General features: G+C 38.0%; 1 protein-coding gene across 1 annotated transcript in view; it reads right to left on the reverse strand.

Annotated features, from left to right (window-relative positions):
• The window catches only part of cdc5l (CDC5 cell division cycle 5-like (S. pombe)), a 59,921-nt gene that overhangs the window by 6,554 nt on the left and 40,131 nt on the right, over positions 1–13,236 (reverse strand). The window contains exons 13-14 of the mRNA XM_063070791.1: positions 12,836–13,078; positions 9,940–10,137 (exon numbers count right to left, since the gene is read on the reverse strand). Of these exons, the coding sequence (XP_062926861.1) occupies positions 9,940–10,137; positions 12,836–13,078 (441 nt within the window). The remainder of the gene's footprint in view (positions 1–9,939; positions 10,138–12,835; positions 13,079–13,236) is intronic.

The following is a 13,236-nucleotide window of genomic DNA, read 5'->3' on the forward strand; positions in this document are numbered from 1 at the left end:
AATTTGTTTTTGTTATAATCATTTCACTGGTCTCTTTTTTTGTAATAAACAGGTATTTCTTTAGAATTCCTTTTAAAATATATTTAGAATGTACAAATTTTAAAATGTTATATTATCCTGACTTTGAGTCACCTTATGTGGTCAAACAAATAAATCCAATCCTTGAATTCATTATTTTTGAGACATAAAAAGTTATGCATTATAGCTAAATACAAGTACAGACTGTAAGAAAAACAGGAAAATAGAAGCAGGGAAGGTCACTCATCTTTTGCTGCAAGTAGATTTTAACTAAAAGTAGACATACTGCATTATAATAGTGCTGAGCAGTGGTTTAGGTCACCTTACTACCATTTGTATTCTATTACGAGGTTCACAAACTAGATTTGCTGGAATTACCTGTGCAACACAGTGTAGGGTCAAGTTCGGTGAAGCCTTACTCTATTGCCCCTTTAGAAGTTCTCACAGATGCTGACATTTATCTCAGCATTTACAATATCAACAGCTAGCTTTGAAAATGACACTGTGCATCAGCAAAAGGTAGCTATAAAGGAGTACTACTACTGAATGATTAGAGGAAAGTGGTAGGTGATGAGATGAGACAGGGAACACCAGCTAGGTTGAAGAAGAGGAGTGTACACATGCAAGAAGCACAAAGAAAACATCAACGACTACAGCTGGGAGCTCCTGGCAAAATATAGCTGGGGAGATATTTATGAGTGCCTGCACTTTGAGGAAACCTACAACACAGGCAAATCAACAAGCCTATTTTACATACTCCTATGGGGTTAAAAATAGTAAATGAAACCTCCTCCCCTTGATCATGAGGTTTGAGTGACCATTCAAACGCAACAGTGAGCAACAAGCATGAGAAGGGGCAGACTTACAGTAGACAACAGCAACTTTGAATGATGTCAATGTCGGGGAGTTGAGAATGATTGTGACCTTGATCTCTAAGACACAAAAAAACAGTCCAGATAAGTGAGCGGCGGAATGGGACAACTTATTTAGGTTGCAGGAGGTCACAATTTTCTGTGAGGGCAAGAAATACAGCTAGAGTACTGGCCCTTTCAAAAGCACAGGTGTTATTAAATCAAGATGCTCTGTAATTAAATCAGAACTGTTTCTGAGAAAAAAGTGACGTTAGAAAAATCACATTTGAAAATTTTGGACACTGTTCTACTGTTGATGTCATGAGTTGAGTTTTTTTAAATTGGAGAAAGGTAGAAGTGCAAACAAAAATCCCACAAGAAAAAAAGAGGAGTTGAATTTCTCAATGGTACATACTGCTTAAGTCCCATTTAAGTCTCGTCAATTATAATATTACAAGAAACTATTTTTGGAGTTATACAGAGGAATTTTTAAGTTTGATACTTCAAATAAAAAAATTCCTAGTAATATCTATAAATGAAAAGCTAGGATTTTTTTCAAAGTAGTTTACATGTTCGAAATAATGCTCCTTTGTGAAAAAGTGACGGAGGTAGCACTACCTCAATTATTTTGTTGTAAAATTTGAAATTTTTACTGAAATGTAGGGTTGGAGACTGGAATTCAAAATTGAAATAAAAACTGAATTAAACTATAGAGCAAGATTAGGCATTGAAATGACTGTAGCCACAAATGTAGCTGTATTTGCTTATTGGTTTTCCTAAAAAGTATTTAGATATTGCACACCTTTAAGAGTGCAGGATACTGACAAACGTATTAACGTTTATTGCAGCACAATCTGCAGCTGTTTTCAATACCAAGAGGAGAAGTGCAAATTCTCTGAATGGAACTGCTACTGCCTAATTCTTAGAACTACCCATGTGAATGATTTCCAACCTACTTTTCCCTGCCAAGATGTTTTAAACAAATCCACCTTTTGTGAATAACTTCCTTGATTAACTGAAACTTATACTTATGGGTATAAATAAAACATGCTATCCTTGCTATTCCGTTGTGCTTATTTTTGCAAAGAAAATTGGAATTTAAAAAAAGAAACATTACTTCTGTATACTTATTATGTATTACAATTCCTGCCATTCATTTTGTTCCAGAATTTATAAATCTTGGAAACAGTGAGATTATCCTAAAATAATAAAAAGCATGACTTTTAAAATAGTAGATAACACTATTTTGTCAGAAATAGGAAGCAAGATATCTTGACATACATTTAAGCAATATTTTAATAGCTTCGTTTGAATTATCAGTTCAGTGATTGGTTATATTAGACATACATTTTAATGTTAAATGCACAACAATGCCCAACTAATATTTAAACAATGAAGCCAAAATAAATATCATTTAGCGAACAAGGCAAATATTCCCGTGTCGACAGTAATATCATACAGATTAGTCGGGTTAGATTTACCACTTGATTCATTTTGAGCTTTCTACTTAAATCTAGAAAAAGGTCATCACAATCAATGTAAAACAAATCCCTAAACTTTCATCTGCAATTAGATCATTACTTGTGATAAACCTATTTATTTTTATGGCAAAAAGTTCTTGTTTAAAAATATGTTTTCATTAGAAGCAGACCAATACTGCACTCTGCTGGATAGATGTCATTTCTGCAACTAACATTGCCTCACATGCCTTAATATGCAAATTAAAATGCATTAATTCTACTTCAATGTAACATACTGTTCAAGGTTTATATGCCACCATGCTATAGGTGTGTGTCTCAGTAACGTAAAACTAAATGCACACGAGTTATCCCTGGCTCCCATGGTTTCCTTTCCATTAGTTTTATATTTTGTAGGAACAAAACATAACAGTGGCAACAAGCAAGTTTAAAAAGAGCTCAAGACGACTATGTACCTACTGAAGCGAGTCATGCTAACTTCTCAAGGGCAGAGTGAGATATTCGAATTTTTTTTAAAAAGGCTGAATATGGATGAAATATATGGGTACATAAGCAGTGAGTACTGGATCATAATAATACATTTTTTAAAAAAGCAGAAAGATCGATTCATTTGATTGCACATCAGATAACTGGGTGATGTATACTGAACGAATTGAGCAACACTTTGAAGCAAATGAAATAGCCAATGAAAAGTGAGTGCCAGTGTTACTGAGTGCGATAGGTGAAAGGCATACATTTTGCTCAAAGGTTTGACTGTTCCATCCAAACCAGCCAAAATGAGCTTTGCTGTTTGTAAAACGCTTTAGGTTTCACAAGTGGAATCAAAAGGACAGGAGGTCCATTTCAGCTAATGTGGCTGAACTGAAGAAATTGTCAGTTCAGCGATGATGCATTGGGAGATCATTTAGATTCAGAATCTTACAAAAAAGCATTTAAAAAAACAGATCCAACTGAAGCACAACTCACATTTAAAAAAAGCAGATAAAATTGTTGTATCAATGGAAAACAGCAGCCAGAGATGCAACTGAGTTGCAGTCAGGAATGAAAGTGAGCGTGAATATAATTGCACTGACTAAACAGAAACTGAACTGGTCTGGCTGAGTAAATTGTGTTACCGTTATGGCAGGGGCTCACAAACATCAGACCAATGCAGGTTTAAAGGCAAAACTTACAGAAAGTAAGACCATAAGATACAGCAGCAGGATTAATCAGCTGGCCCATCGAGTCTCCTCTACCATTTCATCACAACTGATCCATTTTCCCTCTCAGCCCTCATCTCCTGCTTTCTTCCTGTGGCCCTTCATGCTCGGACTAATTAAGAATCTGTCAACCTCTGCCTTAAATATACATGAAGACTGGGCCTCCACAGCCGCCTATGGCAATGAATTCCACAGATTCACCACTCTCTGGCTAAAGAAATTCCCTCCTCATCTCCATTCTAAAAGGACACCCTCTTTTCCGAGGATGCGTCCTCTGATCTTAAGGCTCTCCCGTCACAGGGAACACCCTCTCTACCAGAACCAGATTTATTATCACCGGCATAAGATATAGGAGTAGAATTAGGCTGCTTAGCCCATCGAGTCTGCTCCACCATTTTATCATGGTTGATCTATTTTTCCTCTCAGCCCCAATATCCTGCCTTCTCCCTGTATCCCTTCATGCCCTGACCAATCAAGAAACTATTAACCTCTGCCTTAAATACAAGTAAAGACTTGATCTCCACAGCCGCCTGTGGCAACAAATTCTACAGATTCACCACTCTCTGGCTAAAGAAATTTCTCCTCATCTTCGAAAGCCCCTCTTTTCTGAGGTTGTGTCCTTGGGTCCCAGGCTCTCCCTCCGTTGGAAACATCCTCTCCACATACACTCTAACAAGGCCTTTCACCATTCGATAGGTTTCAATTACTCCAAGTGAGGCCTCACCAGTGCTTTATAAAGCCTCAAAATCACATCAATGCTTTTATGTTCTTGTCCTCCGAAAAAAATTTCTAACATTGCATTTGCCTTCCTTACCACAGACTCAAGCTGCAAATTAACCTTTAGGGAATCCTGTACAAGGACTCCCAAGTCCCTTTGCACCTCAGAATTTTGATTTTTTTTCTCCATTTATGAAAGAGTCTATCCTTTTATTTTTCTACCCAAGTACATGACCATACTCTTCCCAACACCGTATATTCCATCTGCCACTTCTTTGCCCATTCTCCAAATCTGTCAAAGTCCTTCTGTAGCATCTCTAATTCCTCAAAACTATCTTCCATTTATCTTCATATCGTCAAAGGAGTCAAAACGTAACAAAGTGTGTGTGTTCGTCCATCCCCAAGGCCAAAGGACGTGTCACAATTACGATCCTTTTTAGGATTTGTGAATTACTACGACAGGTTCCTGCAAAACCCGGCTATTGTGTTCCAACCCTTGAACTCATTACTACAAATTGGGAAGAAATGGCAATAGACAAAGCAGTGCGAGGTAGCTTTCCAAAAAACACAGGAAGTGGTGACATCAAACACTGTACTCACACATTATGATACACATAGTCCAGTGAAGTTTGCCTGATTCACTGAAATAACCCTGAGGAATTTAAAGCTGCTGTCCCTCTCCACTTCTGATCCCCACCAATGAGAACTGGGTCATGGGACCTCAGATTTCTTCCTCCTGAAGTCAGCCAGATTTTTATTGTCCCTCCTATATGCTGATTCATTATCACCTTTGACTCGGCCAATGACAGTGAAGTCATCAGCAAATTGAAATATGGCGTTGGAGCTGTGCCTAGCCTCAGTCATAAATATAAAGCAAGTAGAACAGAGGGCTAAGCACACAGCCTTGTGGTGCACCTGTGCTGATGAAGATTGTGGAGGAGATGTTGCCAATTTGAACTGACTGGGATCTGCAAGTGAGGAAATTGAGCAACCAGTTTCACAAAGAGGTATTGAGGCCTAGATCTTGAAGCTTATTGAAAATTTTCTAGTTATGGTTAAACACCCTACAATTCAGAAGGTTGCAAGATATTATGGTAACCGATAAAGCAGACATGGAAAAACTATTTGTCTAAGAATCATACAAAAGTGATAAAAAAAAATTAAATTATTCTGAAAGTGATAACTGACTGATGCACACAATCAAAGATCAACATTTTTGTTAACTGGTAACATTAAGAAATAAGGGACAAAGGCTGGTATATGGATCATATCACCTTTAATAGAAAAAGATCTTAAGTACTCAATAGCCTAGTCACGCAGCCAAGAACACACAGGATAAACTGCCTGCAATGTCTCTTTTGGAGTGGTCATCAGGAAAGGGAAACTGAAAATGTCTCACATTCGGGACTCTCAACGCAGTATTACCTAGTTGGAAATTTTATAGAGTAGGGTGTTCTTTAGCTAACGAGGATGTTAAATCATATTTTGTTCCCATTCATTTTAAATATAAACACAATCTCAAAAATATATATTTGTTATTTGTTCTCAGTAGTGATAACATTGCATTCTCTGTCAATAAATGTTAAAAATGCCTGAACAGGTTAGACATGGTAAAGTTATTTCCCATGGTAGGGGAGTCTAGGACAAGAGGGCACGACTTCAGGATTGAAGGACGTCCTTTTAGAACTGAGATGCGGAGAAATTACTTTAGTCAGAGGGCGGTAGAATTTGTTGCCACGAGTGGCTGTGGAGGCCGAGTCATTGGGTGTATTTAAGGCAGAGATAGATAGGTTCTTGATCAGCCAGGGCATCAAAGGGTATGGGGTAAAAGCAGGGGAGTGGGGATGACTGGAAGAATTGGATCAGCCCATGATTGAATGGCGGAGCAGACTCGATGGGCCGAATGGCCTGCTTCTGCTCCTATTTAATGTTGTTCGTCCATCTTTTCCTCTGTCTACCTCTCCTCCTTTTCCCCTCCACAGTTCCTTGTAGAACGGTCTTTGCAAGGCCACTGGACCTTGTTACGTGGCCATACCATCTCAGCTTTCTTTTCTTCACCTTTGTGAGAAGGTCTTCATGGGGGCTAATGTGGTGCTGGATGGTCTTACGGACCTGCTCGTTTGTGATGTGGTCCAAGTATGAGATGCCCAAGCTGTTGCGATAGCATCTCATTTCCAATGCCTGTATCTTCCTCTGTAGCTCTGCTGTGAGAGTCCATGTCTCACATGCGTACAGGAAGATGGAGAATACCAATGCACACAGGAGTCTGATCTTGTACTTCATGGTGATGTTGCTGTCCCTCCATATTGTCTTGAGTTTGGATAGTGCAGTCATTGTCTGTGCTGTTCTTGCCAGGACTTCTGGTCTTGATCCTTCATCACTGATGATTACCCCCAGGTATATGAACTGCTGCACTGTCTCAAGTTTCTGACCATGGACTCAGATGTCTGTTGTGATGGCACCATTGGCATTTGCCATGAGCTTGGTTTTCTCGGCACTTATTTCCATTCCAAACTTTGTGGAGGTTCTGTCAAGATGGCTGACCAGGTTGGCCAGTTCGTCCTCTTTTCCTGTAAGTCCATCATTGTCATCAGCAAATCTTAGGTTTGTGATGTTCCTCCCTCCGATGCTGACTGTGCCCACATGATCTTCAAGAGCAACACTCATGATTCATTCCAGGAAGACGTTGAAGAGAGTGAGGGAAGAGGAGGCAGCCCTGACGGACTCCTACGGAGGTATGGAACCACTCCCCGATGGTGCCCTGAGTGAGTACTGCACTGGTTGCCTTGGCGTAAAGCTGATGGATTGTATGAACATGCACTCACAGTAAAAAATATTACATACCATTAATAAATATACAATGTGTGCAGGGTAACAAAAGCAGCATCGGGAGAATACCTGAATCAGCTGTTGAACAACGAACAATGGCAGACTTTCAGTCTTGACCAGTCTTGCTGTGATTTGATTAAAAAGGTTACAGTTCACTCTATTTGTATTTTTTTTTAGGTTTTATGCAAGGTATAAAAACAATCAGCATTGTGGACTTGCTCTGATGTTAGATTTTCACCAACAACCATCTTGACAAAGCTCATTGTATTTCTCTGCTGCTTACTGATCAGCAAACACTTTATGACCACAAATATTTAAAAATTTAATGTCTGCAACCAGCCTGCTGAATATTCACAGTTACCTTCAATTTTCAGTTTGTCATGATAGATCTTTCCATTTCATGATCAGCATACTGTTAAGTGGCATATGATCACTCTGACATCCATGAATCCATTCTTTCAATACACGATCGAGGTCTTCATTTGTTGCTTTATTTTCATTACCTTCTGTTCATTACATACACAAGGTCGCATCTCAGAACTCTTGATGTGCAGAGACCTGCACATTGCCTAGGAACCTTCCCAGAGTCTTGTCGAATTTTCCCATCTGTGACATCATATTAGCGCTCAAAAAAACTTCAGATTTTGGAGCTTTTCAGATTTTGCAACCTGTTAATATTTTTTTTCCTCAGTTTATTTCCCACTGCCTCTTAGCAGTCTCACCATACCAAGCTACTTGTTAATATACACAAATGATTATAGTGAGTCGATTGTGCTCAATTTAAAAGGTTTAAATATCAGTCTTGAATCTTGAATTCCTTACTGCTTACCGGTAGCACATAAATTCAGAGTCGGATATGATGGCAAACCCAAGCTATCTCAGTATCTTTTTATAAAGATGATAGAAAAACAGTACAGTTGAGTATCTAATTAGTCAGGGTATCAAGGGATATGGGAAAAAAGCCGGAAATTGGAACTAGATGGGTGAATAGTTTAGCTCATGGGGGAGCTGCGGAACAGACTCGATGGGCTGAATGGCCTACTTCTGCTCCTTTGTCTTGTGATCTTGTGAGTATTCCTTATCCGAAGTTCCAAAATCCGAAAACCTCTGAAACCTGAATTTCTTTTTTAGCACTGACATGACGTCACAAATGCAAAACTACACAACACACTGGGAAGATTCCAGGCAATGCACAGGTCTCTGCGCACCACAGACAGCTCTGAGAAGTGATCTCACATATGTAATGAACAGAAGTTAATAGAAAATAAGAAAACAACTCAAAAAGTGAAAAAAGATCTTGATCATGTACAGTATTGAAAGAGTGGATTCATGGGCGTCAGAGTGAACATATGCCACCTAACAGCATGCTGAAAATGAAACAAGGAAAGATCTATCATGACAAACTGAAAATTGAAGGTAATTGTGAAAATAGCAGGCAGAAATTTAAGAAGAGGCATAGCTTTAAATTTTGAAAATGTCTGCCGATCATGAAAATCTAGCACAGGGGTCCCCAACCTTTTTTGCACCGTGGACCGGTTTAGTATTGACAATATTCTTGCGGACCGGCCGACTGGGTGGGGGGGGGGGGGTGTTCAAGTAGGGTTAAACTCACCTCAACATGTCTTTTACAGTCAGGGTTGCCAACTTTCTCACTCACAAATAAAGGACAAAAGTAGCAGTCAAATCCCAGGACACTTTACCCCAAGAAAGACTACCATGACCATGAAGCCTTGCGTGGGCACCTGTGTGTGCATGCGTGACGTGCGCATGTGATGTGCGCATGCTAGTACGTCCCGATTTTTTCCCCCACAAATTGGTTTTGCCTTCATCTTCCCGACTATACTGTACATACATTATTTCTACTTAATATAGGCTGCGTATTTATCATATCTTTCCTGCTTTTACTATATGTTAGTGTTATTTATTTTAGGCTTTATGTGTTATTTAGTACGATTTGGTAGGTTTTTTTTGGGTCTGGGAACGCTCAAAAATTTTTCCTATATAAATTAATAGTAATTGTTTCTTCGCTTTACGCCATTTCAGCATGAAAGGTTTCACAGGAACGCTCTACCTTAGAGGGGGAAATATGGGACAAGGGCAGTCCTGTATGGGACAACCAATTTAGCCCAATATACGGGATGTCCTGGCAAATACGGGACAGTTGACAACCCTATGTTCAAGTTCAACAGTGCGTGACAGGGAATAAGGAAAGGTGCAGCTGACTCATATCGTTTCTTCGCGGCCCGGTAGCACATGCTTTGCGGCCCGCTACAAGTCCGCGGCCCGGTAGTTGGGGACCACTGATCTAGCAGAAGGGTAAATCCACAATGTTGATTGTTTTTATACCTTACATTTCTAAAGTGCTGATGATGAAAATCTAACACCAGAACAAGCTTACAGTGCTGATTGTTTTATACCTCACTTAAAATCTAAAGAAGTAAAATACAGATACAGTGAATTGTAACCTTTTAATCAAAACATGGCATGGTAGGTAAAGATTGAAAGCTTGCCGTTGTCTGTTGCTGTTCAACAGCTGATCTAGGTATTCTCCTGATGCTGCTTTTGTTACCCTGCACACATTATATTTTCATTAATGTATGTAATTTTATTTTAACTGTTAAGTACATGTGTTATGAACAAGTGTAAGACAAAGATGGCTTACCAATAGCACATAAATTCAGAGTCAGAAATAATGGCTATCCCAAGCGACATTGTTATTTATTCCAAAATCCAAAACACTTCTGGCTGGAGAACTTTGGATAAGGGGTACTCATCAGCTCCATCATCATTAGGAACAAATATATTATTTTTCATTGAATGATCCCGTTTTCGAAGATATACACTAACCTCCAGTTTTTTTTCCAGTGATTCTATGCGATCCTTCTTGCTGGCCAGATTGGCACGAGTATATCTATTCTGTCCTGGCAGATAGAGCACCTGACTGTAACATTCTTCCCACACTTGGTTATATGCTTCAAGTGGAAGGTCTCCATGACCCATACCATGTTTAACAACTTCCATCTCCTGAGACAACAAATCACTCGCCTGAAAAAAAATGACACATTCACTGAGTTGGAAGTAGATATAATTGACTTTAAAAATTAAAAATCTTACCAACTCTAGGGAAATTAAAACAATTGCAAATTTTACTGTTTCTTTCCATTTTATTCATCATATTTGAATTCATCAGAAGTATATTTTGATTAAAAATATCTGCCAATGATGAAAAGCTTAAATAAAAACAGAAAGTATTGGAACCTTAGAAAAAAAGTGGAACAGTTGACATGTCAGGTCTGGGTCCCTTTATTAGAATAGGGAAGGACAGAAAACAAGTTAGGTAGCAGAAAAGTAGGGGAGAGATGGTGGAATATAGAGAATAAGTCTGACAGGGCAAGACCAGATGATATAATGTGGCAGCCAAGAGAAGTGATAATCAAATGACTCTGTAATATGTAGCCAATGATAAGGCGCTGCAGAGTGCCCAGCTGGTCAGACTTTAACATGGGGGGAAAAGAAACAGAAATCTGAGCCAAAATAATGGCAGGTACAAATGACCACTTCTGATACACACAGAAAGACCAAATTGTTAGAGTCATAAAATTTAGGTATAGAGTCCTGCAGCTTATAATGCAGGAGGGGCTGTTCCTAAAACTTGCATTTGGTCTTGCTGTAAAAATGCAGGAAACACAAACAGCATGGTCAGAGTGTGAATAGGACATTGAAATTAAGTGACCAGAAATTTGGGGTTAATCCTGTCTACTGATCTGAATTGCCATTTGGTCACATGGTCTTACACTATTCAACACATTCTGTTTCCCCCTCCCAAGTATATCTATTACATAAAACTAACTTGCTGTTCTCTTTCCCAATTTTGACGAAGGTCTTCAGCTTGTAATGTTAATTCTGTTGATCTTTCAACAGATGTCATCTGACCTGTTGAAAGTTTCCAGGCTATGAAATTTAGACTGCTGTCTGGAATACTGTTTTCATAGATTACTGGCCAAAACTGGCAAGTTGATTCAAATTTTATGGTCATAAGGCAGATTGAGATCAAATTCTTAGTCCACTCATTCCTTACATCAGTCATGCCTAACACTGTAGCACTTCATTAAAAAGACATCACTGACATCTAGTGGTACAATGGTGTATCATCATGCAACATCACATTCTAGCCTACATATTGATATTGAAACAGCTACCTTAATTGTACAATTTCCATTAATGTTAATAATAATGTCGATAAACCATTATTCCAAAAATGACACTTCATGCATTATACCCTATATCTCCTTTTACCAAGATCAAAACCCATAATATTCAGCTATTTAAGAAAATATGTACATTTATAAAACTCAGTGGTAACATTTTTTAAATTACCTTAAAATCACTTCAGAATTGTGACAATTAAATTATACCTTTTTTTGTCTTCAGAATTTTTTCATTCAAATTACAATGCTCCATGCTTCCAAAATGATACATGTTAAACTAAAATACTATTATCTGTTCAAATTACAAAGAAATTAATTACAGCTAAATGGTTCCTTCAAATGCAACTACAAGAATTCCAAAGTGGATCACTTAGACTTTAAAATTGGCCATGCACCAACACAACAGTTGAGTTCTTTGCATACCACTCAATATATTTAGTTACAATAGCCATTACTAATTTGTTCAATTCAACATAGTTCACATGTAATCACACTAATCAAACTTTTCTTAGAACTATTCTACTCTATGCACAGCACACTTGAAAATGCAAATGCTCATTCAAAAAGGGATGAAGTATTTATCCAACTAGTTTCTCAAGGATTCTTCAGAGTGTACACAGAAAAATAGAGCAAAAAGCTGGCCAGTTGACCTTCATGTCAGTACTAGTTCTTTGAAAGAGCTATAGAATTGATTCCACTCCACTGCTCTTTGCCCAGTGCCATGCAATTTTCTTCACATTTCCTTTCAAAAGGAAAGCTTCCACGACATTTCCAGAACTCAGCTATTTTGTAGAAACATTGCCCCTCTCTTCTATGGCTTGTTTCCAGCTTTACTTCAAATTTGCCTCCTCTAGTTCCTAACTCTCTTATCTCTAGAAACAAGTTCTCCCTATTTAACATGACCAAAACCCTTTTAGTTTTTGGATTCCCTTTAGAAATTTTCTACTGAATACATGTTCTTTAACATTTCAAAGAATACATATCAGACCAAAATATCTTAGTGTGTAAAATTAATTTCTCACCTCTGACTCTTTGGCCTATTCCCTCAAATCCAAGTACATTCGTTACCGCTTTCATGGCCAGTACAAATAATTTGTCTTCTACACTCCATCAAAGCCAGCTCTTTAATAGTGCTACATAAAATTATTCACACTAGCTTCTCCCATTGCTCCACGTGATTGAAGTATTTCAGTAAATCTTCCCTCTGCCCCCTGCTTTCACCCTCTTTGAAGCACAAGTGCAAATGCAGACACAATACTTCAAATGAAGCCACACTACCGCTATAAATTTTATTAGAATTGCAACTGTCCATAAGATATTGCTTTCATACATATATAATTTTTAAAAATTATAGAGTGTGTAGATAGGATATAATTGAATAGCTTTTCAATAAGCCCTTTCATTAATAGATTAATTTTACTTTGGCAATCACTAATTTTTAACATCAGTTACTATAGAACTCCACCTTTCCATCATGGGATCAAGAGTATAATGCAAACAATTACACTCTATATTAATTAAAATAACTGACAAACCTTTTTCAGGTCTTCTTTATTGATTTTCTCATATTTGTTGTGTTCGAGGAAAGCAATATGCTCAGCATTACTAGAACTTGATCCTGCACCTTTGCCTCTTTTATTAAACTGGTCCACATATGGATGATGCAGTGTATCATAGTGAAGCATGATAATCATTTCTTTCTTCACCATCTCTTCAGCTTTCTGCATTTCAGTTAGAGGAGGCTCTACATTCAGCGGACGCAAGATGGTTTCGTTAACCTAAAATTAGAAAGGGATTTGGTTGTATACACTAATGCTATATTTTAAAAGAACACTTTTCTTACCATTACAAAATTCTAAACATAACCATGATTTAACAGATTCTAAAAATGTACTTCATTAACCTTTTACCATGCTAATTTAGCAACTTTTAATAA

The sequence above is a fragment of the Mobula hypostoma genome, chromosome 2, assembly GCF_963921235.1.
Source record: "Mobula hypostoma chromosome 2, sMobHyp1.1, whole genome shotgun sequence".
Taxonomy (NCBI): domain Eukaryota; kingdom Metazoa; phylum Chordata; class Chondrichthyes; order Myliobatiformes; family Myliobatidae; genus Mobula; species Mobula hypostoma.